General features: G+C 42.9%; 1 protein-coding gene across 6 annotated transcripts in view; it reads right to left on the bottom strand.

Annotated features, from left to right (window-relative positions):
• Nucleotides 1-26,846, bottom strand: part of LOC138637573 (gamma-aminobutyric acid receptor subunit rho-1) — a 236,329-nt gene that overhangs the window by 13,169 nt on the left and 196,314 nt on the right. For all 6 annotated transcript variants that reach the window (XM_069726370.1, XM_069726371.1, XM_069726373.1 and 3 more), the window contains 5 exons: nt 26,126-26,349; nt 18,178-18,260; nt 16,957-17,097; nt 14,554-14,706; nt 14,261-14,457 (listed from right to left, as the gene is read on the bottom strand). In XM_069726370.1, the coding sequence (XP_069582471.1) occupies nt 14,261-14,457; nt 14,554-14,706; nt 16,957-17,097; nt 18,178-18,260; nt 26,126-26,349 (798 nt within the window). The remainder of the gene's footprint in view (nt 1-14,260; nt 14,458-14,553; nt 14,707-16,956; nt 17,098-18,177; nt 18,261-26,125; nt 26,350-26,846) is intronic.

The raw sequence follows: 26,846 nt of genomic DNA, 5'->3' as shown, positions 1-26,846 counted from the left end.
TCCGGGTTTGCCTGAGCCGGCGGGTATTCTCAAAGAGGGGGTAATTTTGTCTGCCATCTCCCCTGATTTGCGGCGGGTGCTGCAAAAACTTCAGGCTAATAGACCTGACCGTTGCCCAGCGGAGAAACTGTTTGTCCCTGATAGGTGGACGAATAAAGTTATCTCTGAGGTTCATTGTTCGGTGTTGGCTGGTCATCCTGGAATCTTTGGTACCAGAGATTTGGTGGCTAGATCCTTTTGGTGGCCGTCTCTGTCGCGGGATGTGCGTTCTTTTGTGCAGTCCTGTGGGATTTGTGCTCGGGCTAAGCCCTGCTGTTCTCGTGCCAGTGGGTTGCTTTTGCCCTTGCCGGTCCCGAAGAGGCCTTGGACACATATCTCTATGGATTTTATTTCAGATCTCCCCGTCTCTCAGGGAATGTCGGTCATTTGGGTGGTTTGTAATCGCTTCTCTAAGATGGTCCATTTGGTGCCCTTGTCTAAATTGCCTTCCTCCTCTGATTTGGTGCCATTGTTTTTCCAGCATGTGGTTCGTTTACATGGTATTCCAGAGAACATCGTTTCTGACAGAGGTTCCCAGTTTGTTTCGAGGTTTTGGCGAGCCTTTTGTGCTAGGATGGGCATTGATTTGTCTTTTTCCTGGGCTTTCCATCCTCAGACAAATGGCCAGACTGAATGAACCAATCAGACCTTGGAAACATATCTGAGATGTTTTGTTTCTGCTGATCAGGATGATTGGGTGTCCTTTTTGCCTTTGGCTGAGTTCGCCCTTAATAATCGGGCCAGCTCGGCTACTTTGGTTTCGCCGTTTTTCTGCAATTCTGGGTTCCACCCTCGTTTCTCTTCAGGGCAGGTTGAGTCTTTGGACTGTCCTGGTGTGGATACTGTGGTGGACAGGTTGCAGCAGATTTGGACTCATGTAGTGGACAATTTGACTTTGTCCCAGGAGAAGGCTCAACGTTTCGCTAACCGCAGGCGCTGTGTGGGTCCCAGACTTCGTGTTGGGGATTTGGTTTGGTTGTCATCTCGTTATATTCCTATGAAGGTTTCCTCTCCTAAATTTAAGCCTCGTTTCATTGGTCCATATAGGATTTCTGAGGTTCTTAATCCTGTGTCTTTTCGTTTGACTCTTCCAGCTTCTTTTTCCATCCATAACGTGTTCCATAGGTTATTGTTGCGGAGATACGTGGCACCTGTGGTTCCATCTATTGATCCTCCTGCTCCGGTTTTGGTTGAAGGGGAATTGGAGTATATAGTGGAGAAGATTTTGGATTCTCGTGTTTTGAGATGGAAGCTCCAGTATCTGGTTAAGTGGAAAGGTTATGGTCAGGAAGATAATTCCTGGGTCTTTGCCTCTGATGTCCATGCTGCCGATCTGGTTTGTGCCTTTCATGTGGCTCATCCTGGTCGGCCTGGGGGCTCTGGTGAGGGTTCGGTGACCCCTCCTCAAGGGGGGGGGGGTACTGTTGTGAATTCTGTGGCCAAGCTCCCTCCTGTGGTCGAGAGTGGTACTTCGGCTGGTTCTGTCTATGAGCTTCCTTTGGTGGATGAGAGTGGTACTGCGGCTTCTGAGTTTCCTTCCTCAGGTGATGAGGTTAAGTCGTTTGGTGCTGCTCTATTTAACTCCACCTGGTGCTTTGATCCTGGCCTCCAGTCAATGTTCTAGTATTGGTCTTGCTTCCTCCTGGATCGTTCCTGTGGCCTGTCTATCCTGCATAAGCTAAGTTCTGCTTGTGTTGCTTTTGTTTGCTATATTTTCTGTCCAGCTTGCTATATTGGTTTTTCTTGCTTGCTGGAAGCTCTGAGACGCAGAGGGAGCACCTCCGTACCGTTAGTCGGTGCGGAGGGTCTTTTTGCCCCTCTGCGTGGTTGTTTGTAGGTTTTTGTGTTGACCGCAAAGCTATCTTTCCTATCCTCGGTCTATTCAGTAAGTCGGGCCTCACTTTGCTAAATCTATTTCATCTCTGTGTTTGTATATTCATCTTTACTCACAGCCATTATATGTGGGGGGCTGCCTTTTCCTTTGGGGAATTTCTCTGAGGCAAGGTAGGCTTATTTTTCTATCTTCAGGGCTAGTTAGTTTCTCAGGCTGTGCCGAGTTGCATAGGGAGCGTTAGGCGCAATCCACGGCTACCTCTAGTGTGGTGTGATAGGATTAGGGATTGCGGTCAGCAGAGTTCCCACGTCTCAGAGCTCGTCCTATGTTTTTGGTAATTGTCAGGTCACTTTGTGTGCTCAGAACTTCAAGGTCCATTGTGGTTCTGAATTACCTGTTCATAACAATTTTCATTCAGACGCCGACGGATAGTACGGGTTGACACGGTTGTACCCTCGGACTGCAGGGCAGCTTGAACTTGTTTGGATGTTAGTCGAGGTTCTTTATCCAACATCCGCACAATCTTGCGTTGAAATCTCTTGTCAATTTTTCTTTTCCGTCTACATCTAGGGAGGTTAGCCACAGTGCCATGGGCTTTAAACTTCTTGATGACACTGCGCACGGTAGACACAGGAACATTCAGGTCTTTGGAGATGGACTTGTAGCCTTGAGATTGCTCATGCTTCCTCACAATTTGGTTTCTCAAGTCCTCAGACAGTTCTTTGGTCTTCTTTCTTTTCTCCATGCTCAATGTGGTACACACAAGGACACAGGACAGAGGTTGAGTCAACTTTAATCCATGTCAACTGGCTGCAAGTGTGATTTAGTTATTACCAACACCTGTTAGGTGCCACAGGTAAGTTACAGGTGCTGTTAATTACACAAATTAGAGAAGCATCACATGATTTTTTGAACAGTGCCAATACTTTTGTCCACCCCCTTTTTTATGTTTTGTGTGAAATTATATCCAATTTGGTTTTAGGACAATTCTTTTTGTGGTTTTTCATTTAAGACAAATTAAATGAAGATAATAATAACAAAGAATTTGTGTTTGCAATCATTTTTAGGAAGAAACTGAGTATTATCTGACAGAATTGCAGGGGTGTCAATACTTTTGGCCATGAAAAAAAAAATATATATATATATAGATATAGATATATAGATATATAGATATATATTTATATATATATATATATATATATATATATATATATATATATATAGAGAGAGAGAGAGAGAGAGAGAGAGATAGAGATATATAGATAGATATATATAGGTATATGTGTGTGTGTATCGGGTATTCTAGAATATGTAGGTAGTATATGGCACAGGCTACGTACTATATTGCACAGTGACGTAGTATATAACGCAGCGTACGTAGTATATAGCAGAGCTACGTAGTATATAACATAGCCACGTAGTCTATTGTAGAGGCACGTAGTATATTGCATAGCTATGTAGTATATTGTACAGCCACGTAGTATATTGGACAGTCACGTTGTATATTGCCCAGCTACATAGTATATATCACAGAGATGTAGTATATAACAGAGCCCACGCAGTATGCAACACAGCCCACGTAGTATATAGCAATGTGGGCACTATATGCGTAGTCAAAAAAGATTTAAAATAAAAAATAAACATATACTCACCTTCCGAAGGCCCCTTGAAGTCCTGGCGCCTGTGTGCGGTGCACGCGGTAGCTTCCGGTCCCAGGGTTGGTATTGTGAAGGAACAAATTATGAAAGATTCTCCATTTTGTGCTTTGACTCCATTTTGTTGTTGGTTAAAGATAAATTCTGTTATTTACTTAGGTAGAAGGTTACAGCTGCTATGAAATAACTGTCCTGTTTCTCACGAAGATAACATTTTGTTATTCAGCTAGTCTATGGTTCATAATTGGTATAAAGACCTTGAGTATTCTAACTCGAGTGAGCCAGATTAGAGACTCGTGGGGGTATCGCTATACAAGACTGAGGCATCTGTTAATATGTTTTTCTATGCCAAAAAGACATGACCATATCTGTAGTTTCCATTTTTCCTGTATCCTCATGGGTTAAGTTTTTCCTCTATTCTTATAGGTTAAGAACCGTGAACGTGTTCTTATGCTGATTGGTTGAAGTATAATTTCTATGACTATGGAAAGTCAGACAATAAACGGGGGGGGCCCAGAGATCTGCTCGATCCCCCACACAGAGGCACGAGTCTCCGTCTGGTCATTTTCAGTTGCCGGCAACGCCCTTTAGATTAATTTGGAAATCACTGAGTCAACCGTGAAGGATCACTTTAGATCCTCCCTCAACAGCTTGGCGCCCGAAACGTGGGGCCCCAACCAGGAACGCCTCTGCCCCCCGGAGGACATCCAGACAAAAGACCCTCGGAGCGGACACGGGCACTGGAAAATTGGGACTGATCATCCCCCACAACAACCACGGTAAGTTGGCAATTATACTGTCCAGACTGACCGTTTGGTGTGGTTTTCCTGTGTTTGTTGCTGCAAAGAGGATCTGAGGTTTGTCCCCGATGGTGGGTGATTTTTGAGTGGAATCATATAGAGGTGTAGTTCCGTTGGGAGCCCAGTGCTCGAACCGTACCTCATAAGGGACCGACACCCCGGATTGACCAGTGATGTAATTCTCTTTATAGTCAAAATATCCTGAATTCCTGATCATTGTTAGAATCAGGCGCGGTGAGGTGATCGAAGATTGGGTAGGATACGTAACTCAGGAATATATAGAAGTATACAGTATATATATCCAGAGGTATTCGGAGGGAAGTCTAAGACGCCCTCCTCCTTTCACTGAGTACCGCGTTTTTGGGTTGTCCCAGCGGGGGACAGAGAGACCCAGTGGAACAAACCGTAAAGGCCTCTCGGTATTGTGCACAACTAGGTAAGGATATTTAGCTCTAAAGGAGAATAATGTTTCCATGGAAGTAAGAGAAGACTTTGAATTCGTGTGTTGAATCTGATACTGTTAGCCCAAAGATGAGGAAAATATTCTCAATCATTGGTTTTTCTAAGGTGTTCTGGCATATGAATTGTGTGATGAAGGTTTTGTAGAAATTAATTAAGTCTGAGAACTGCTGTATTCTGTTTCTGTGTAGATTTCCCGATGGGAGGGGTCAAACAACTGCGCTGTGTCTTTCTGCTTTCTGTGCTGAGGAATGCTGTGATGTTCTTATCTGTTCCGTGTTTTTGGTATGGAGGGGGCGAGTCGCTGCATCCTCTCCTTGTGTAGTAAGAATTATTGTAAGTTTAAAGTAAAATATGGTGTCTTGTTTTAGAAGGAACTTGTATGATAGTTTGGTTATCAGTGTAATTAAAAGATTGGTAAAAGATTTATCTGCTTCAAGTTGAGTGGTTGATATATAGCAAATTAAGGATTAACAGAGAAAGTGAATTCGGATTTGTTTTTGTTACGTTGAAAAAGTGAAGCTGTCTACTACTATGACAAAGACTGAGAAAGTGGCTGAAGGTTTTGTGGTGCAGGAAGGAATTGAGAAAGTGATTGAGGGTAATGTGTTAGAAAGACAAATAATTAAAAAATAATAATCTGAAACAGGGGGGCTCCCTGTTAGATGATATGGTCCCTCCCCAGGAAATCAAGCCTCTCCTCCCGACTGTAAGCTCCATGCCCCTCAATCCCAAAGCACCAATATATTCTGGGTTGCCAAAACTCAGTGCGCCCCCACCCTATGATCCTGCCCGGTGGATTTGTGATGTATGCGGAGTTACTAATTCTCAGTGGAGACAGGTCTGTTACAATTGTGGAGCGAGGAGACCCGGGGTCGTAGCCCCCACCTTTCCCTTGCTAAACGCTGACGGCACCTATTATCGGCCACCGCCAGCACCAGCTCCTGTTATGCCTAGTATTGCGAGTGGTTATGAGTATCCGCCCCCACCTACCTTAGTCACTCGGTCAGAGACAGGATATACAGAGGAGATAGAAGATTTCCAGGAAATGTATTCTAATGTTATTCCTGGACCCCACAGCCATGATGTGCTCTTTAGGATAGGGTCAGGGGATCTCACAAGACAACATGTTGGGGCCATAGTAAATGCCGCAAACAATCAACTCCACCATGCTGGAGGACTGGCTGCAATGATTTCACAGAAAGGCAGACCCATGATACAGGAAGAATCTAATTCGTATATACAAACTTATGGCCAGGTAGAAACAGGACAGGTCGCAGCAACCAGAGCAGGACAGCTGCCGTGCCAATATGTGATACATGCAGTGGGACCACGATATAATCCTACCAATATCCCAAGATCCCAACAATTACTTACCGAGGCTGTCCAGAATGCAATCCTGTATGCCTCCTCTGTTCCCCCCGGTACGATGCCTCAACGTACAATGGCCATACCATTAATCTCTGCCGGTATCTTTCAATATCCCAGGAAGGATGCCGCTATGGTCATAGTATCAGCAATAGAGCGCTGTATACAGGAAAACCCCATAAAATTGGAGGAGGTCCGATTTGTTCTCGATAGCCACCTAACGGCCCATCAGGCAATACAATTTGTAACTGTAACAGAGCCTCCTGCCCCACTTCTGCAGCAGATGCCTCTTGTGCCCCTACTACCGCCACCTCCTCCCGCCCCTGAGTCAGTAATATCAGAGTTTGAAGAAGATGATGTGAAACCTACTCCTGTCAGGCCAAAGTATACCCCCTTTTCTCCATCCCAGATAAACACCCTTTGTAACCAGTTACCAGACCCAGAAACCTCCCCCATGGCCTTCTATAGACAAATCGCAGCGAATCGAGAGATTTATTCCACTCTCCGGAGAGATCTGTTACACTTACTCCAGGTGAAGGCTGGGGAGGGATATTTTCCAATTATTGAGGGTGACATAACCTATAATGTGAATTTGGACGGGGGAACATATGAGAGTGATGTTGATTTCTGTAATGCTTTAAAGGTTTGGGCACAAGATAGACTAGTGGACCACGCTACCTCCCTCACAGATGTCACACAGGACAAGGGGGAGACTGCCGAGAAGTTCTATGGGCGTCTTATGGTAGTACTTAAAGATTTGAGGTTTTCACTGTATAATAAAGCCCATTCACACCTTTTTGCAGTAGCTTTGATGTCTGGCCTTAAATCTGAATTGAAAGAGGCAACAATGTCAATGAGACCCGATACTGAGACTTCCATTCTGGACGATGCATTGAGAGAAAAAAAAAAAAAAGTAGTACAAAGTTTCCAGAAGAACTTAACCCATTCTGTATCAGCAGCTGCGCTCTCTAGCCCCCACCGCTCTCAGCCCCCCCCTCCCCCCACAGCTGCAAGGACACAGCTCCCAGCTCGTTCCTTATCAGTGGCCCAAGCAGAAGACTTCAGCTCCAGCCCCCCTCCCTTACACAAATCCAGTCTCATACTCCAATATTCATTTTAACCCTGTGTCTGGAAATCTCCCTCGCCATGTTAATTCTCAGACCAAGACAAGACAGATGGACTTGTAAATATTACGGTCAGACAAACCCAGACTGGAGAAATACTTGTATAATCTGTGCTGCAACCCAACCTAAGTGAATTACACTGAATCCTGTCCAGACAAGATCACATGTAGTGATATAAGAAGCTGACACAGGATTGTGGTTAGTGGGTAGTGGGGACATTAACTTTTGGGAGTAAGCTGACAGTAATCCTTTTGGGAAGGAGCTGTAGACCAGCATGTCATGTCACCCCCACCACCAGAGAACCAACCATATCAGGTAGTGTAAGACAGATACAGGAGTATTATCCCTGGAAGCCCTCTGACTAGCTAGCTATGCTAAAATAATTGGCTGAGCCTGAGAACAAACCTTTCCCATTTTACAGACAAAGATAATATGATGGACGTATAAGTGCACCTGAGCAGACCTAGAGAGTTGGTGAGCCAAGATGATGGTCGGATGGTCCTTACGTTATATAACCCCTATGCAGATGAATATAATGAGATGTGTATCCTACACGCCCTTTCCCAATCAGTTTGCAAAAAAATATGGGCGAGTGTCTTTAACCCTGACAGTTAGAATATCCCTATGTCACGTTGCTTCAGTATGTGGGTAACCTTTTGTTGTGTGCACAGACAGAGCAGGAAGCCATTGTTGCCACTGTTAGCCTTCGCAAGTATCTGGCAGATCTGAACTGTCGGGTTTCGGCCTCGAAAGTTCGGTTCTGCCTTGGTCAAGTGATATTTTTGGGTCACTGTCTCCTTCAGGGTGCCAGACACCTCACAGAAAAAAAAAAAAAAGAAAAATAACCGTCAGCTACAAAAGATGAGACTGAACTCCAACGTTTCCTTGGACTATGTACTTATTGTTGTCAGTGGATTCCGGACGCATCCCGCATAATGCAACCTCTCTACAAGGCCCTGAAAGACTGTTCAAGATATGGTGGTGATTTTGGCAGATTCCACACCGGATACACTGTTACTACGGAAGATACTGTATTGCACGGAGCTGCACTCCCTCCCTCCCTGTCAGGACAAGAAGCAGAACTTCAGGATCTGTCTACTGCATGTGTTCTGGCCAAAGACAGGCGGGCTAATATATACACGGACTCACAGTATGCATTTGGTATTGCTCATGATTTCGGAGCCCTATGGGCCAATCGAGGGTTTGTTACTACTGCCGGGACTCCAGTGAAGAATGCTGAAGCTGTTAAAACCCTTATGGACTCAATCGAATTACCTACCCAGGTGGCCATTATCAAAGTTAAGGAGCACGGTACTATGGAACAGGCCACAGACTGTTGGTAACGCCTGTGCGGATATGCAAGCAAAAGCTGCTGCTCTCCTACCTGTTGAACAGACCATACCAGCTATGGTGACCACACGCTCTCAGTGTAAACAGTTACAAGAAACACTGACTCTACAGGAACCTGATGATCTACGACAGACTGAGGTTTTCTGCCGGACCCCGCAAGACCGCTTAATGACGATGCAGAGAATGTCTCCAAAGGAAGAAGTGAAGCAGTGGAAAGCTGATGGAGCACGTATGGACAATGGTCGCTGGAAAAAGGACCAACTTGTGTGTCTCTCTAAGCGGATGTACCCTGCTATTGCCACGTGGTTGCATGGGCCCACACATCGAGGTATCTGTCAGACCTGCAATCCCGGTCAACTTCAACGTGCAACCCCAAAGCACCTTGCTAAGCCCAACTATCCTTTCCAAAGGCTCCAGGTGGACCTCATCACGTTGCCTAAGTCTGAAGGTATGAATATTGTCTGGTGGTTGTCGATATGTTCTCCAATTGGCCAGAAGCATTCCCCGTTACCAACGTGACTGCAAAGACCACAGCAAAGAAACTGGTGATGGAAGTTATATGCAGATATGGTGTTCCAGAAGTTGTTGAAAGTGACCAAGACCCGAACTTTCCTTCTCATGTGTATCAGGAGGTTCTGACAATGCTTGGATCCACTGTAGCCCTCCATACTCCATACCATCCACAATCCAGTGGGAAAGTTAAGAGGCTGAATGGCACATTGAAGGGACAATTGACCAAAATGATGCAGGAGACTACGGCTCCATGGCCAGGGCTCTTATACATTCGTACTACCCCTATTGCAAAATATGGCCTGTCCCCGAGATATTGTTTGGTGCTAGGTTCTCAGTTGCAAATTTCCAGTCTCAGTAGTTGCCAGAAGAAACTGACCGTGCTGTTCAATATGTTATTCAGTTTAGTAAAAATGTTGCTAACACCCATGTTTTAGTTTCTTCTTTCCTTCCAGATTCAGCAGAAACCGACACTTGTCACAATTTGAAGCCTGGTGGTTTTATGGTCGTGAAAAAGCTATGTCAGAAAACACGGACTAGAACCCTTGTATGACGGTCCCTACCAAGTCCTCCTCATTACTCCCATGTCAGTAAAGCTGGAAGGAAGGCCGACGTGGATCCACGTATCGCACTGCAAGCTGGTCAAACAGACTAGTGGCAAATAAGGGGACATGATGTTTTGGTTTTTCGTATTTCCATATAATAATATTGATAACCGAATGGGACAGCCTAAATTCCCCAATATCCTTGAATAATAAGTTTGTACAATATCATGAAAGATTAGTAGTACAGATGGGTATAGCGAATAAAATTGTCAGTTCTAGTTCCATTTACCCTATGATTACACAAATGTGGGATAAATTATTTAGGGCCACAGATTATCAAGATGATCAAATTTGGGGATATATTGGATATACTTAATACTACTGTCGCTGTCCAAAACCAACTTATCATAGTTACTAATCAACATACTGTAGTACTGGATTACTTAACAGCAGCACAGGGTGGTATGTGTCAGGTTATTGGACCCGCTTGCTGTCATTATATAGATCCCAATAGTACTCTAAAGTTAAAGTTAGAAGATATGCAAAGACTCAGAGATTAATATGATAAAGACAATGACCGTAATAAGGACAGTTGGTGGGCAGATATCTTCTCCTTTTTAATCCAGCCAATTGGTTTGAGGGACTTTGGGGGCTGGATAGCTAGAATCTTGCAAAGTTTGTTACACATCGCTGCCTTTATCCTTGTCATGTATGTAATACTAAAACTTGTTTTTTGGTGTATTTCTGTATGTATTAGGAAATTCTGCACTAAGACAACTAATGATGAAACCAAAAGCGTTGCCACCCCTGCTCTTCTCTACACTGATTTCACAAAGTTACCTGATGAAGATGTTGAAGCCAAGCGCATGGCTATCTTCAAAAGATCCCCACCACCATCAACAATTGTTATTCATAAATTCTAGTATACAGGGGGGACGGGTACGCCGCAACAGCCATGGCTGGTAACATGGCACCAGTCATGTGAAGACCAGTACCCCTCGAGCTTATAGCTTGGGATAGTACCTCTAATGCTGGACATTAATTAACAAAATTTATCTAGGGGGGAATGTGAAGGAACAAATTATGAAAGATTCTCCATTTTGTGCTTTGACTCCATTTTGTTGTTGGTTAAAGATAAATTCTGTTATTTACTTAGGTAGAAGATTACAGCTGCTATGAAATAACTGTCCTGTTTCTCACGAAGATAACATTTTGTTATTCAGCTAGTCTATGGTTCATAATTGGTATAAAGACCTTGAGTATTCTAACTCGAGTGAGCCAGATAAGAGACTCGTGGGGGTATCGCTATACAAGACTGAGGCATCTGTTAATATGTTTTTCTATGCCAAAAAGACATGACCATATCTGTAGTTTCCATTTTTCCTGTATCCTCATGGGTTAAGTTTTTCCTCTATTCTTATAGGTTAAGAACCGTGAACGTGTTCTTATGCTGATTGGTTGAAGTATAATTTCTATGACTATGAAAAGTCAGACAATAGACGGGGGGGCCCAGAGATCTGCTCGATCCCCCACACAGAGGCACGAGTCTCCGTCTGGTCATTTTCAGTTGCCGGCAACGCCCTTTAGATTAATTTGGAAATCACTGAGTCAACCGTGAAGGATCACTTTAGATCCTCCCTCAACAGTATGAGGGCAGGACCTGTGATGACGTCGCGGTCACATGACCGTGACGTCACGGCAGGTCCTTCTCGCATAGCATCCTTGGCACCGGAACCTGCCGCTTGCACTGCCGAGGACAGCGTGCGACATCGGAGGGTGAGAATAACCTTTTTATTATTATTATTATTTGTAACATTAGATCTTTTTACTATTGATGCTGCATACCTGGTATATAATTCCATATGTGTTAATTCATAGTATTGATGCCTTCAGTGTGAATGTACAATTTTCATAGTCATGAAAATACAGAAAAATCTTTAAATGAGGTGTGTCAAAACTTTTGGCCTGTACTGTATGTATGTATGTATGTGTGTGTGTGTGTATATATATATATATATATATATATATATAATGTGTGTGCATATGTGTATGTATATGTGTATATATCACTAAATATATCCCCCGTTCTGCAGCTGTTCTTTAATGTATAGAAGAAAATAAACCATTATACTCACCAGGAGCATACATAGAAGTTATGAGGCTCCATAGAAGAAGTATAATGCACCCCTATAGTCCTCTGTATAGTATAATGTATCCTATAGTTCTCCATATAATATACTGCACAGCTCATGGTAATTCATTTAGTATAATGCACCCCATAGTCATCCTATAAATATAATACACCCCCATAGTCATCATATAAAGTATAAAGCACCCCCATAGTTATCCATAAAGTATAATGCACCCCATAGTCATCCTATAAAGTATAACGCGCCCCATAGTCATCCTATAAAGTATAATGCACCATCATAGTTATCCATAGTAATATGGCCCCTGATTTAAAAAAAATAAATAAATACTCAATGTTTCTTCCTTCCCACGCTGCATGCGTCCTATTGTGAACCCGGGAGCCGACTTCAGCGTGTGACATCACTGTCATGTGCCCCATCATGTGCACACTGACATCAGCTGCTGGCCTTTGATTGTCCATCAGCATGTATTGTGGCGCGCGCACCTGCGGATGCACATACAGTTGAAGCTTTTGGCTCACCGACACAAAAAGAGGACTTAAAAAATCCTCCAAAAATGTTTTCAAAAAAGTAACAGAGAAAAAAGCAGAGATGTTTACCTGCTCAGGCCTCCAAAACAAATGCACTGGCAGGGTGCAGCAAACCTGATTAATGATGACAGAAACACAGGTACGACAATACCGATGAAACAACCACTTTCAATCTAGTGTTGGCTGTTTGGTATTTAAGTGCACAAAAAGATAAGCGATAATAGTCTGTATGTGGCATTATTCACACAGGCAATGCAGAGCATCTGGCTTACAGCCTATTACTAACGCACATACAGGCAGGCTGCCCAGTGCTACAAAATGCATGCTGTGTGAACAGAGGCCTACAGTTTATAGAGCCATCTTGGTCCAGCTGCACCCTGCAAGATAAAGTGCAAAAAAAACATATCAATGTATGCAAGGAATTGGTTAATATTGGGGCCCAATATATAAGCTGGCAACCCACGTCAAGGGTCCTTACATTTTGCCAGTCCTAACTCTAAACATCTCCTAACGCTAATCAAACAAGGCTCACCGACACAAAAAGAGGACTTAAAAACTCCTCCAAAAATGTTTTCAGAAAAGTCACAGAGAAAGAAGCGGAGATGTTTACCTGCTCAGGCCTCCAAAACAAATACCCTGGGTGATGGACGCTGTGGGAGATGTGATTACAGTGCCTATACTCTGCTTGTAACTCCGCCACCAGGGGCGCAACCACCATGGCCGCAGCGGTCACCATTGCAACTGGGCCCGGCAGGTCAGAGGCTCGCCGATGCCAGCAAAAGCTTCAAAAAAGTCACAGAGAAAGAAGCAGAGATGTTTACCTGCTCAGGCCTCCAAAACAAATGCACTGGCAGGGTGTTTCTGCCATCATTAATCAGGTTTGCTGCACCCTGCCAGTGCATTTGTTTTGGAGGCCTGAGCAGGTAAACATCTCTGCTTCTTTCCCTGTGACTTTTTTGAAGCTTTTGCTGGCATCGGCGAGCCTCTGACCTGCCGGGCCCAGTCGCAATGGTGACCGCTGCAGCCATGGTGGTTGCTCCCCTGGTGGCGGAGTTACAAGCAGAGTATAGGCACTGTAGTCACATCTCCCACAGCATCCATCACCCAGGATTAAGAAACTAGTGAGCAACTTAAGCATTGCCCCTTGATGACATCCTGCTCAAGGAGGGGCGATGGATGCTGGGAGGAGTGAGTTCAGCTCCAGCCTACTGTGACGTCACAGGAGAGGACAACATCTGCAAGGAGCTTGTATGTTCTCCCCATTTTTGCATGGATTTCCCCCGCATACTCCAGTTTCCTCCCACACGGCAAAGACATATTAATAGGGAATTCAGATTGTGAAGCCCTTAGCATGGCCATATCAGATTACATGCTGCAGTTTTTTAAAAAGCACTATTAACTAGCCATAGTTTAATCATTTATATAATTTGTAATAATTCATAATGTGCAGTAACAATAACCAGCACTGACGTTTTTACAAAAATCCAGAAATCATACAGTTGAAAACAGTTTTACATACACTATATAAAAAGACACATCTGCATGTTTTTCTCAATATCTGACATGAAATCAGAATAAACCTTTCCCGTTTTAGGTCAATTAGGATTACTATAATTATTAGTATTTGCCAAATGCCAGAATAATGAGAAAGGGAATGTTTTAAGGCATTTTTATTACAAATTTGGACAATTCTTCTGTGGTTTGCACAGACCTAGACTATGTATAGCACCATAGTGTATAATGGGTACGCGTGGTGTCCGTGAAGAAATTGGGTGCCACACATACTGCAAACACAGTCATGTGAAGTGGCCTTACTCTGTACACCTTTTTTTTTACCATCACCATCTTTATCACCTTTGTTTTGTTGTCAGTTTTTGACACCAGCAATCAGTTTACCTTTTCCCTTAGTTTTCTTTCTTTTCTCTCTTGCACTGTAGTCAGGTAATTGACCGCAGCATACTCCAGCACCGATAGAAAAACGAACACAAAACTGACCCACAAATAAATGTCCACAGCTTTGATGTATGACACGCGAGGCATAGAGGCATTGACTCCAGTAATGATGGTGGACATAGTCAGCACTGTGGTTATACCTGTACAAAGGACACAACGCATTTCTTAGGCTCACAGAATACTCATTATGGTCTGGTATCATTTGTAAGTTATAGAAGAAAATGATTCATTCTTACCCAGAGGAACTCTGGCAGGGACTGCTCTGCGATCTATCCAAAAAGAGACCCAGGAAAGCATGACCATTAGAGTCGCCGGAAAATAAGTTTGTAGGAGGAAGAAAAAGATGTGCCGTCTCAATGTGAAGTTAATGTACAAGCGATTGTACCATCCTGTGTATAAAAAAAAAATACAAAAATAAGGCAATTTCATTACTTCGAAATTAATTAGGCTTATCATTCATTTTTATAGTTTTTCACCATGGCCCAAATAAATGTGGGCACAGTACTCTGGTGTACCACACCATGTCAAAGGTGCAACTTTTTGTTTGCAATTTTTCCATGAAGGCCACATTTAGTCAGACTTCTTAGAACTGGGTATAACTGGGTCCCACTGGTTGCTGTAAGTTCCGAGCTTATGGCACAACTGGCCATCTCATGAATTTGAAGGGAAATAAGCATAATAGCCACGATTTATCAAGACTGGAGAAAAATTAGATGAGCTGTGGCGTCATGCTCCCGTTCCAACACAGCAACGCCCATTTTGATGGAGCTGGGCAAAAGCAACATTATTTTTCAGATTTGCATTGTGCAAAGACTTTGTGACTTTGATGAATCGGGACTGATGTGTCTTTCAATTGCTGCAGCACTAAGTTTCCACCACTGCATCTACTGTGCTCAATGTTGCCATTTTTTGTTGTCCTCAATGATGAGAAATACAGGTAGATACTTCCATCATGCAATGCCATCAAGGAGGCATCTGATTGGCTCCACATTTTTTCTGCAGTAGGACAATGACCCCAGACATACAGCCCATGTCTTTATGAACTATCATCGGCATAAAGATCAAGGAGTCCTGAAAGTAATAATACTTCCCTCACAGAGCGAAGATTTCAACATCATTGAGTCAACCTGGCATTACATGAAAAGACTAAATGATTTGTGCAAGCCTACATCCACAGAAAATATGAAGACACAAAAGAGAATAGTAAAACCAAAAACACTCAGTTTCAAAAAAATGTTGCAGTAATCCTGTTCCTGTTCCTGTATCCACAGAAAATATGTGGTTAGTTCTCCAAGATCTTTGGCACAACCTCCCTGTTTTGTTCCTTTAAAAATTGTGTGTATGTTGTGAGGGGTTGACACACTCAGCTGCTTTACAAGATAGACACAGGAACGGTTTTAGTAGCAGATCACCTGCTGATTTTATTATAGACAGCATAATTTTGTAGGGTTCAGTAAAATAAACAGAGCCTTTCTGGCTTAACGGTAAAAAATACAAATATATAATTCCAAACGAATCCTTTCCCTGCAGGATTCAACCGCAGGTAGCACACAATGTCTTCAGCTCCTCCTGGAGCCATGTGGGAGTTCCTCCTCTCCCAAGACACAACACACGCTGACTCTCTAGACAAGCTATTTAAGCCAGACCATGTGATGATCACCTGACTGACATCATCCCAGGTCCTGTCAGTACACATGCCGATGTCTGCTCTGCAAGTGGAGACATGTTGAGCACCCTCCTAAATACAGCCCATGTATGCAGCTTTAATTTAACCCTCTAAATACTTAGTGTGCTGGAGGAAAAATATCACATCACTGATGCCAATATGCGCAATGACACATATCTCCACTCATACACTGTGCCAGTAACCCTGTCACAATGTATACCTAAAAGAATTGATGCTGTTTTGAAGGCAGAGGGTGGACACGCCAAATATTGCATTGAGTTAGATTTTTCTTTTTTTTCATTCACTTTCCATTTTGCTAATTGATAAAAAAAAATATACCAGTAACACTTATAGTTTTGAAAGCACTTATTTTGCAGCATTTTTAAACCCCTGTCTAAAACATGTACACAGTACTTTATACAGTATCTTAAATAAAATCATACTGTACTTCTTTTAGACAAAAAAAATTAATACAGATGTTTGTACATGTAGTGGAGGCGCAATGCTTTACCCACGAAAAAGTGGCAGGGTGACAGCTTTCCTTTAAAGCTTTAATTAATAAGTGTAGTATGCTATTCCTGGAACATGTAGTTCTATCAGAAGTACATAGGAGCATTAATTCACTTTACAACTTCTACAATGTACATCCGGTCTGACCTCACATGGATTTTTGACAACTAAGGCTACACCACAAGATTCAAAATTGGCAGACATAAGCAAAATAGTGGTTAGATGCATTATGTATGAAGTGCATACGCTACAGTATATATTTCTCCAAATCGATTATAAAAACTATAAAACATCTTAACAAATTTATCCAAGTCTTCTTGAGCTGTAAAGTATAGCAAATTGTAAGCGATGCTTATTTTCTGAAGGTTACATGTATTCTGTCATCATAAACAAATTCACAATTTACAGGATGAATACTAGAAAAGTTTTTAATTAATTCACCAGATTGTTACTACACCATTACCTGTGCTGCTATAAAAGGCGAGTCGCGTGGTGGTGTGAAACTCCTGGATAAGAAATTGTGATAGAGAAATCCTTTCATCTGTTTTTAAGGATTCATTACCATTCTTCCAGTAAAGCATAAGGTCATCTTCCGTGTAGGCGTCTAAGAATACAAGAGTTAATATTTCACAGTTCAGTATATAGTCTGTCTAGAAAATACTCATGACATCTTCCCAGGAAGCTGGTGTTTGTACCACAATCGAAGTAAATTTCAATCAAAACCTCTTGGAATAATAATTTCCACAATTAGATGTGTTTAAATAAAATGTCCCTGTGCTGAGATAATCTTATAAATGTGCCCCTGCTGTGTACTGTGTAATGGCTGTGTCTGACCGTACAGGAACATGGTCTGATCATACCACAGCTCCTGGGCAGGGGAGGAAGCAAAAGAGTATACAGACAGGGCAGCATGGGGTCACAGCTCATGCTTAACACTTGCTGCTTGTTTTTAAACATGTTTTACCTCACAGAAAGTAGCAGATGCAATCTCATGCTGTCCTGTCTGTACCACTTGGAAGCATCCCCGACTCTTCTTGTAATGGCTTGGTGCACCATCATTTTTGTGGTGTAATACCCATGTGATGCCATACTTGGCCAGCTGATCAAAGGAAGAGCTGCAGTTGCCATCAGATAGGTAAGATGTGGATTTCAGGGCTCCCATCCGTCGGCCACAGATTACTAATGTGGCCAATGAACAGGATCCTACAAATCAATTTGCACCAACTCCAGTAACAATACAGGAAAATAATTTTTCATTTATTATTATTCCAGTTATTATATGCAGAGCAGTTTGGCGCCGCTTTATCCCCAACTCAAAGTCATAAAAACATTATTGCATTACTCAAGTAAAGTACTTAAAGGTCATAGACACCTCTGAAAAGCTTTAGCAGACCTGACAGGTATTCTTATTCCATGTAAACATTTCATTGTGACATGCAATCATATACCAAGAAATGAAACGTGTTTGGCAAAACATCTATCTCTTCCATTTCTCATGTGGATTTTTTTTATTACCCTTATTGTCTAAAAAGCACTGGTGGGAAGCCATCATGTCCAATATAAACAAACTGTACAATTATTTATATATATATATATATATATATATATATATATATATATATATATATATATATATATAACATATTTATTAAGGGACTGAAAAAAAGTAAAATGCGATGCTTACAGCTTTCAATTTCCAAGGAACAGGACTGCGTGTCAAGGGGAAATCGGCTGAAGTCCATATTACACATGGCTGTTACTGTCACCCTAAGGGGAAACAATATACTTTAATACGCTCCAAAAATCACAAAATTATATTTGTCCAAACTATTGGACATTAAAGGGGTTGTCTGGGCATATAGAATTGATACCTGTCAGCTATTATTAGAACAGATCTGCCACACTGTTTAGTAATACTGCCATATACTAAGCACCATCTCCTATTTTGTAATCAATAGGGGTTGGATGTGCAGTACCCAGCTACGGCCACTATCCCATCAACAGAGCTGTGCAGCGCCGCAACTGAGCAGTGACGGCGGACACCAGGAACTGCTGATCGTCTGGGGCACCGGGTGTCGCACCCCACTGATCGGACATTTATAACCTATCCCAAGGATCGGCCATCAATATTAAAGTCCTCGATAACCCTTTTAAGGATAGATCTCCAATATTATATGCTCGGACAACCTCTAACCTCTGCGGCATAATGCAGTATCTATAATAGGTATATGTCATGTAACATTTTGGTGTCCTGTTAGGAGTCAAATAGACTATTGGGACAACATATAGTAGCTTCCTCTGAGTTTTTACTCACCCGCACACTACAGGACATAAGGATGTGGTGCAAGTAAAGGAGGGCACAATAGTGGGGGGAATTTAACATTTCAATGTTAATATTGCTATGCAGGGAGGTCGAACCCTATAAGGGCCAAGTCGCTTATGGCAGAATAAGGTGAGACCAATCTGAACTTTGGGTATAACTCTAAGCCCCCAATAAATCACATTGACTACATTCATGGCGCATGCATATTTGTATGTATTATTAATTCTATTGAGGAATAAGTCAACCATACCAGGAGATTCTGAACAAGACTTTTACAACAGCGCCAAGTATAACAACCAGGGCCGCCATCAGGGCATTACAGCCGTTACTGGCGTATGGGGCCCGGTGAGCAGAGGGGGCCCGCATCGGGCCCCCTCTTACCTGCTCACCAGGCCCCTACCGGCAGCCGCAGGCTGAACCGGGCCCTTAGCGGCAGCCGGCGCTACACCTGTGCGCTATTGACATGCGGGCCCGCGCCCGTACGTCAATAGTTAACAGCCGCCAGCCGCAGCGTGCAGGTCGCCGGCGTCTGACGTCATTGTCAGTCGCCGGCGAGTGCACGGTGCAGCTGCGTGGAGAGATCAGGAGCGCGGTAGGTAAGCAGAACTTTTTTTTTTTTTTTATTGATAGCGGCGATCCGGGGGGAGGGCCCAGGGCAGTAAAGCTGGACACAGAGGGGGCAGAAAGCTGGACACAGAGGGGGCAGAAAGCTGGACACAGAGGGGGCAGTAAAGCTGGACACAGGGGGGGCAGAAAGCTGTACACAGAGGGGGCAGAAAGCTGTACACAGAGGTGGCAGTAAAGCTGGACACAGGGGGGGCAGAAAGCTGGACACAGAGGGGGCAGTAAAGCTGGACACAGAGGGGGCAGTAAAGCTGGACACAGAGGGGGCAGTAAAGCTGGACACAGGGGGGGGCAGAAAGCTGGACACAGAGGGAACAGTAAAGCTGGACACAGAGGGGGCAGTAAAGCTGGACACAGAGGGGGCAGTAAAGCTGGACACAGGGGGGGCAGAAAGCTGGACACAGGGGGGCAGAAAGCTGGACACAGAGGGGGCAGTAAAGCTGGACACAGAGGGGGCAGTAAAGCTGGACACGGGGGGGGGGCAGTAAAGCTGGACACAGGGGGGGCAGTAAAGCTGGACACGGGGGGCAGAAAAGCTGGACAGAGATGGGGCAGAGTGCTGGACAGAGATGGGGCAGAGTGCTGGACACAGATGGGGCAGAGTGCTGGACACAGATGGGGCAGTGCTGGACACAGATGGGGCAGGATTGGAAATAGATGGGGCAGAGTGCTGGACACAGATGGGGCAGAGTGCTGGACACATGGGGCAGAGTGCTGGACACAGATGGGGCAGAGTGCTGGACACAGATGGGGCAGGATTGGAAATAGATGGGGCAGAGTGCTGGACACAGATGGGGCAGAGTGCTGGACACAGATGGGGCAGAGTGCTGGACACAGATGGGGCAGAGTGCTGGACACAGATGGGGCAGAGTGCTGGACACAGATGGGGCAGAGTGCTGGACACAGATGGGGCAGAGTGCTGGACACAGATGGGGCAAGATTGGAGACAGATGGGGCAGGATGGATACGATGGAGACAGATGGGGCAGGATGGGGAGATCATATGGGGCAGAATGGATACTCATGAGGGCAGGATGGGAGAACATATGGCTGGAGCCTGGAATGAGACACACGGGGGCTAGGATGGCGAATATTACCATAGGGGCTAATTAAGGGATATTATTATTGCAGTGATGTATTTATTTTATTTTTTGAGTATACTGTTTTAAATGGGGGGGCGGTCCTGTTACTAGGTAGAGTGATACTATGTTGCCTTCTTCATGTGGTGTAATGTAGAAGTTGGGAAAATTAAGTAATGTGTTCTACAAGCGGAACTCGAGATAACTGTTTTATTTCCTGCAGAGACGAGTCCTGGCTGGACGAAGTGATGGCGGTCTGTGCTGGATGAAAGATGAAGGACTTCACGTAGAGACGTCACTGGTGAGTCAGTGTTACCTATACACTGACACTATACACTGTATACTATATACAGAGGTCCTGTGTACAATGTCACCAGTGATCACTGTATTACCTATACATTATATACAGAGCTCCTGTGTGTAATGTCACCGGTGATCACTGTATTACCTGTACACAGACACTGCTTACTAATTACAGATCTCCTGTGCATAATGGCACTGATTAGTATTGTGTTTTTTTTTTATTACTGATCAGTATTGTAGTATTCAGTCATTTGTGGTAATATGTGGTCTGGTTATGGTGTTGCGGTATTTGTTCCTTGTATTTTATATTATTCGATCACTGTGGTGGTAATATGTCATCTGGTCATAGTGCTGTGGTATTTTTTCCTTGTATGTAGTATTATAGGTCATTTTAAAAATTGAAAAATAAATAAAAATATACCTTAATTGCATATTTTAACAAATATTTAGTAGGTTACAGTAGAGTAGGGCCCGGCCAAAAGTGTCTACCGTGTTATGGTGGCGGCTTAAAAAATCTTTTGGCCAAAACAAAAGCTGCCGGCTATATGTGTGATCTGGTGATGGGAACTGTCAATGTGTGATAGGTGAGAAGTGGAGATTTTCCAAGAGAGAGCGGTGGGACTGTGGACAGTTCGAGGGGTGGAGCGTGGAGGCGGGGCTTGGGTGGAGCCTGGGCGGAGTTTCAAGGGGGCCCCGAAAATTTTGCCAGTATGGGGCCCCGAAATTTCTAGTGGCAGCCCTGATAACAACAGCCAAGTAACCAAAAGGTGAGAGGGAACAGCAGGGAACACGTCCAGCATCGTGGGAAAAAATTTAAGTTAAAAAATCACATTTATTGCAAAACTAACTTCATTTGAAATATATACAAAAAAGATAAGACCGAGGAGGAGGAGCTGGGACCCAACTTAGTCCAAAACGTGATATGTTAATTTTCCCCCACTTTTTCTCTCCCAAGTCTTATTTTTTCCATATTTTTAATTGAAATAAATTTCACAGTTTTTTTTTAACTGAACTTTTTTTCTATGATGCTGAAAGTTTTCCCTTCCTCTCACTCTCCTCTCTTCTTTATTACCTTATTGATTGCTCAAGGTTGCCAGCCTGGAGGATTCACATGGACATTTTGGCATTGCTTGAAATATAGCTGATTTTTCTTTTCTTTTACAAATTTTCGATTTTTTTTATCATTTATTTTTCTATGCTCAACATGTTTGCACCTTAAAATCCGGTAAAGAACCTGTGTAAACCTGGAGCTCATGTAGAATAGTATTTCACCACAAGATGTCACTTTAGTACTGTGTCGGTAGCACATAATGATCCTCATAGCGTAGACACACAGCATGAAAGTGGAATAATAGAAAAGGCAATAAAAGGGGGTGTAATGTAAACCAAGGCCCTACAATTAGCAAAATATAAACATGGGGAGATTTACTATGCTAACGGCTCCCCAATTTTGGCACACTTTACACTACAAGACGGTCTTACATGCCTGTATCACATTTGTTATGTGTTCTAAACACTTCCGATGGGGGGCATGATTTTGCACAAAATAAGTTTAGTTTCACATGAAAGGGGAGTAGTCTAATATGCAATACTGTTCTTAAAAAGAAAAAAAAAATACTCCAAAACTTTGGCACCAAGTGAGCTAAGCGATAGGTGATGTAAAAATATGGCATTTTAGACAAGCCAATAATCACAGAATGAATAACACTGGTCAACACAATTTTTCTGGCAAAAGGTTTTAAAACCTATTTTAAGTCAATTTTGGCTGCTGATTACGAATATGAACTCCGTTTTTGGCTATCACATCAGGATTTCGAGATATTTTCAGTTTTTGATTAAAATTACTCCTAATGTTTTATGATAAAAACACATGATTTTCGGTACTACATTTTGTATATTTTTAATCAAGGAATAACAAAGATTACAAAGTCTATGTATAGCAAATCAAATATACTTACAGAATTAAACTACAAAATATAAAAACACATAGATATGGCACACAGATGAATGACACATGGCAGTTATTTGAACTTTCTTTTCTTGGCTGATCTGTGATGTACAGCTTCTGGGTTGTCTCTCATCAAGCTCCAGCAATAGTCAGCCATCATATGTGAGTCCCACCGGCCATGACACCGTTCTTCCTTTGTTTTAATATCCTGATTAAAACGCTCCCCTTGTTCCTTGCTCACATCCCCAAGGCTCTCTGGAAAAAAGTCCAAATGGCTGTGTAAATAGTGAATCTTGATACTCATTCTACACCCAAGATTTCGCAGACTCATTAGTAGCTCTTCCACAATCTCTTCATAGTTGTCTGCTTTCTTATTCCCTAGAAAATTCTGCACCACATTACAAAATACATTCCAAGCTCTTTCTTCTGTCTCATTCATTGATGTGATAAAATTTGTGTCTCTCATAAGTGTTCTTATTTGAGGTCCATCAAATATTCCAGCCTTTTTCTTCTCTTCACTAAGACCAGGAAAAGTTGAACATATATAGTTAAAGCATTCTCCACTGTGATTGAGAGCTTTGACGAACTGCTTCATCAATCCAAGTTTTATGTGTAAGGGAGGAAAGACCATGTCCTTCCGATCCACTAGATGATCATGGATGACATTCTTATCGCCAGATGCCAAACTCTGTCCCTGAGGCCATTCAGTTTTCACCCAATGCTCTGCTGTAGCTCTACTGTCCAGTAGCACAGAAAAAAAGGGTGTTATCATAACAAATGGGAATTATGCATGTTCAAAGAAAACAAAGATATTCTCACATATATTGGGAGACTAAATGAAAACTAAATTTACCTTAGTGAACTGTATAAACCGGCACTTTTCATACACTACTTATATTTATCATGGAATTCATGAAAATGGACTATATACCTATAGCGCAAAAACGTGATGTGATAGATAAATTATAAGATCAGATTTGAATTCAGCACCCTCAAATTAAGGTACCTTCACACTAAACGATATCGCTAGCGATCCGTGACGTTGCAGCGTCCTGGCTAGCGATATCGTTCAGTGTGACACGCAGCAGCGATCAGAATCCTGCTGTGATGTCGTTGGTCGGGGCTAGAAGGCCAGAACTTTCTTTGGTCGCTGGCTCTCCCGCTGACATCGCTGAATCGGCGTGTGTGACACCGATTCAGCGATGTCTTCGCTGGTAACCAAGGTAAACATCGGGTTACTAAGCGCAGGGCCGCGCTTAGTAACCCGATGTTTACCCTGGTTACCTTCCTAAAAGTAAAAAAAACAAACGCTTCATACTTACCTTCCGCTGTCTGTCCCCGGCGCTGTGCTTTCCTGCACTCACTGTGAGCACAGCGGCCGGAAAGCAGAGCGGTGACGTCACCGCTGTGCTCTGCTTTCCGGCCGCTGTGCTCACAGCCAGTACAGAGAAGCACAGCGCCGGGGACAGACAGCGGAAGGTAAGTATGAAGCGTTTGTTTTTTTTACTTTTAGGAAGGTAACCAGGGTAAACATCAGGTTACTAAACGCGGCCCTGCGCTTAGTAACCGATGTTTACCCTGGTTACCGGCATCGTTGGTCGCTGGAGAGCTGTCTGTGTGACAGCTCTCCAGCGACCAAACAGCGACGCTGCAGCGATCCGGATCGCTGTCTGGATCGCTGCAGCATCGTTTAGTGTGAAGGTACCTTTAGTCTAAAACTGTTCTTAAAGTCCATGCCAGAATTTTTTTTTTTTGTAGACCAGTGTAATCATTGGAACACTCATTCCCAACTATTGACCTGTCTACACAGATTGGCAAACATCCCACGAGCAATCAAAGTGCTTTCTCATTGGGTGTGATGATTTTTAAGCTTGCTTCAAAATCATCGCTCTCTGCGGCACACTGTCCCATGTGAACGAGTTATGTGCTGTCGATAACATGATTCTGTATGGGGACAGAAAGATCATATTAACGTTTGTTCTGTGCACATAGACCATTTGTCAGCCTGTCTAAACAGGCCTGTAAGTGACCACTAATTGTATATAACCGATTGGCGGTCATTTAACAGCATGAATTGTGTCATTTAAACCAGCATTCCTAGAGCCAAATTTGTTATTATCCCACAGACATAGCCATGTGAGGGCCTGTTTTTTGTGAAACAAGTTGTAATATTCATTTTACCATGCAATGTATTCAAAAACTGGGAAAAAAATTCCATTATGGTGAGATGGTGAAAAAGCATTTATTGTGCCATAAGAATAAACTTAACTTTCTTACAGTATTTTTCCATCAGTGGAGCTGTATAAGGGTATGTTTCCACGTGCAGTAAACGCTGCGTGTTTGACGCTGCATAGGGACGCAGCGTCAACCACGCAGCGTCCAGATGTTACAGCATAGTGGAGGGGATTTAATGAAATTCCGTCTCCACTATGCGTGATAACACGCACTCGGCGGCCCTGCGACTCCAGACATGCGGCGCGTCTTTTAAGATCGCAGCATGTCCGTATACCTTGTGGCGACGCTGCGTCGCTGCAAGGTATAACACAGGGCCCTATGGTGGGGTGCGATGATCCCGGATGTGGGCTATGAACACATCCAACATCATCGCGTCCCAGAATGGGGGCGGAGCTTAGCGCAGAGCGGGTTTGCCGCTCCGACGAAACCGCCGGCCATCCTGATCGTGGACACATACCCTAAGGAGCTTTTTGCATGGCACATTAAGGTTAGTACTATTTTGGTGTACACTGTCTGCTTTTATTGCATTTTTTAGGGAAAAATGCAGCTACTGAAAAACAGCAATTCTGACGTTTTTTTTTAAATTTATGGCTTTTACCATACAGGATAAATAATTTTGTATTTTGAAAGATGAGACTTTTATTGACATACAAATGCAAAATTAGTTTTTTTTATTTCAAAAAAGGGAAAAAGAGATGATCTTATATTTAAAAAAAAAACAAAAAACATCCGTTTACTTTATTTTTTTATTCCTCCTCTATGACACTTTCATCGTGTGTTCTATATACTGCAGTATTTCAGTATATAAATAAAATGATGGTTTTCTATGAAGCTCTGCTTGTGGCCTCTGACTGCCATTGTAACCCATAAGCATTTCGCAGTCGTGTCATGGGGACTGACAGAGCGACACGATGATTATATGAGCTAGCTCCCATCATATGGCAGTAAGGGGTTAAAGATACGCTATAATTTATCAGCCAGCCAGTGCATCTCTGATAAATCTGATTTGTTTTAATACTATTAAAGTCTAGTCTAATAATTTGACAGTTTTAATTAATCTTCTGCATTGTTGTAAGCCTGGGTGATGTTCCTAGAAACATTCTAAAAGTGTGAACGGTTACCTTAAACTGTACAGCACCTTCCCATTAGGCTGTACCCGCAGCATGATATTATCTGTTGTGGTGTCATGGATAAAGGATCTTTTTGAATGGACAAAGAACATGTCCGGTACCCAAATCTTTTTTACCAATCTCCCATCAAAGGTCATACTTTGGTTGTTGGTGCTAGGAAAGGATAGTCTCTCATCTTTCCAGTAGTGTCTAAGGTACAAAGTCATCGTGAAATCCTGGAAAATAAAAATTGTGAGGACAAACTAGTGAACACCACACAAAACCCATTAATGGCAGCATATCACAGCAGACACTCCCAACCGAACATTGGCTCGTTCTTTTCCGTATTGTTGGACAGATTGTCATCTGCAACCTGACAAGGATTCATTATAAGAAACTTACAAAACTTAGTATTGCATTGGCGCCTATTCGACTAACCAGCCCCCGGCTTCACATTATGATAGAAGCTGATCTCCGTAGCAACCTATATTTAATAGATGAAGCCTCGCCAGTGCCACTTTGATTTAATCATTTTATTTGATTTTTTTCCACCTTACATGTAACAAAGAATAATTTATTTTGGTCTAGTTCTTTTATGGATACGAGGGGAAATTGACACAAATGAACAAATCAAACACAGAAAACTAATGCGCATTATAGCATTATTGGCTTGGCTGAGCATTCCACATTTCTTTGATAGTTTTAATTATACATTTGTGGCCAAAACTGATGA

This window comes from Ranitomeya imitator, chromosome 5 (genome assembly GCF_032444005.1).
Source record: "Ranitomeya imitator isolate aRanImi1 chromosome 5, aRanImi1.pri, whole genome shotgun sequence".
NCBI lineage: Eukaryota > Metazoa > Chordata > Amphibia > Anura > Dendrobatidae > Ranitomeya > Ranitomeya imitator.
Note: the sequence above shows the minus strand (reverse complement) of the source record. Positions and strands in the feature narration are given on the sequence as shown.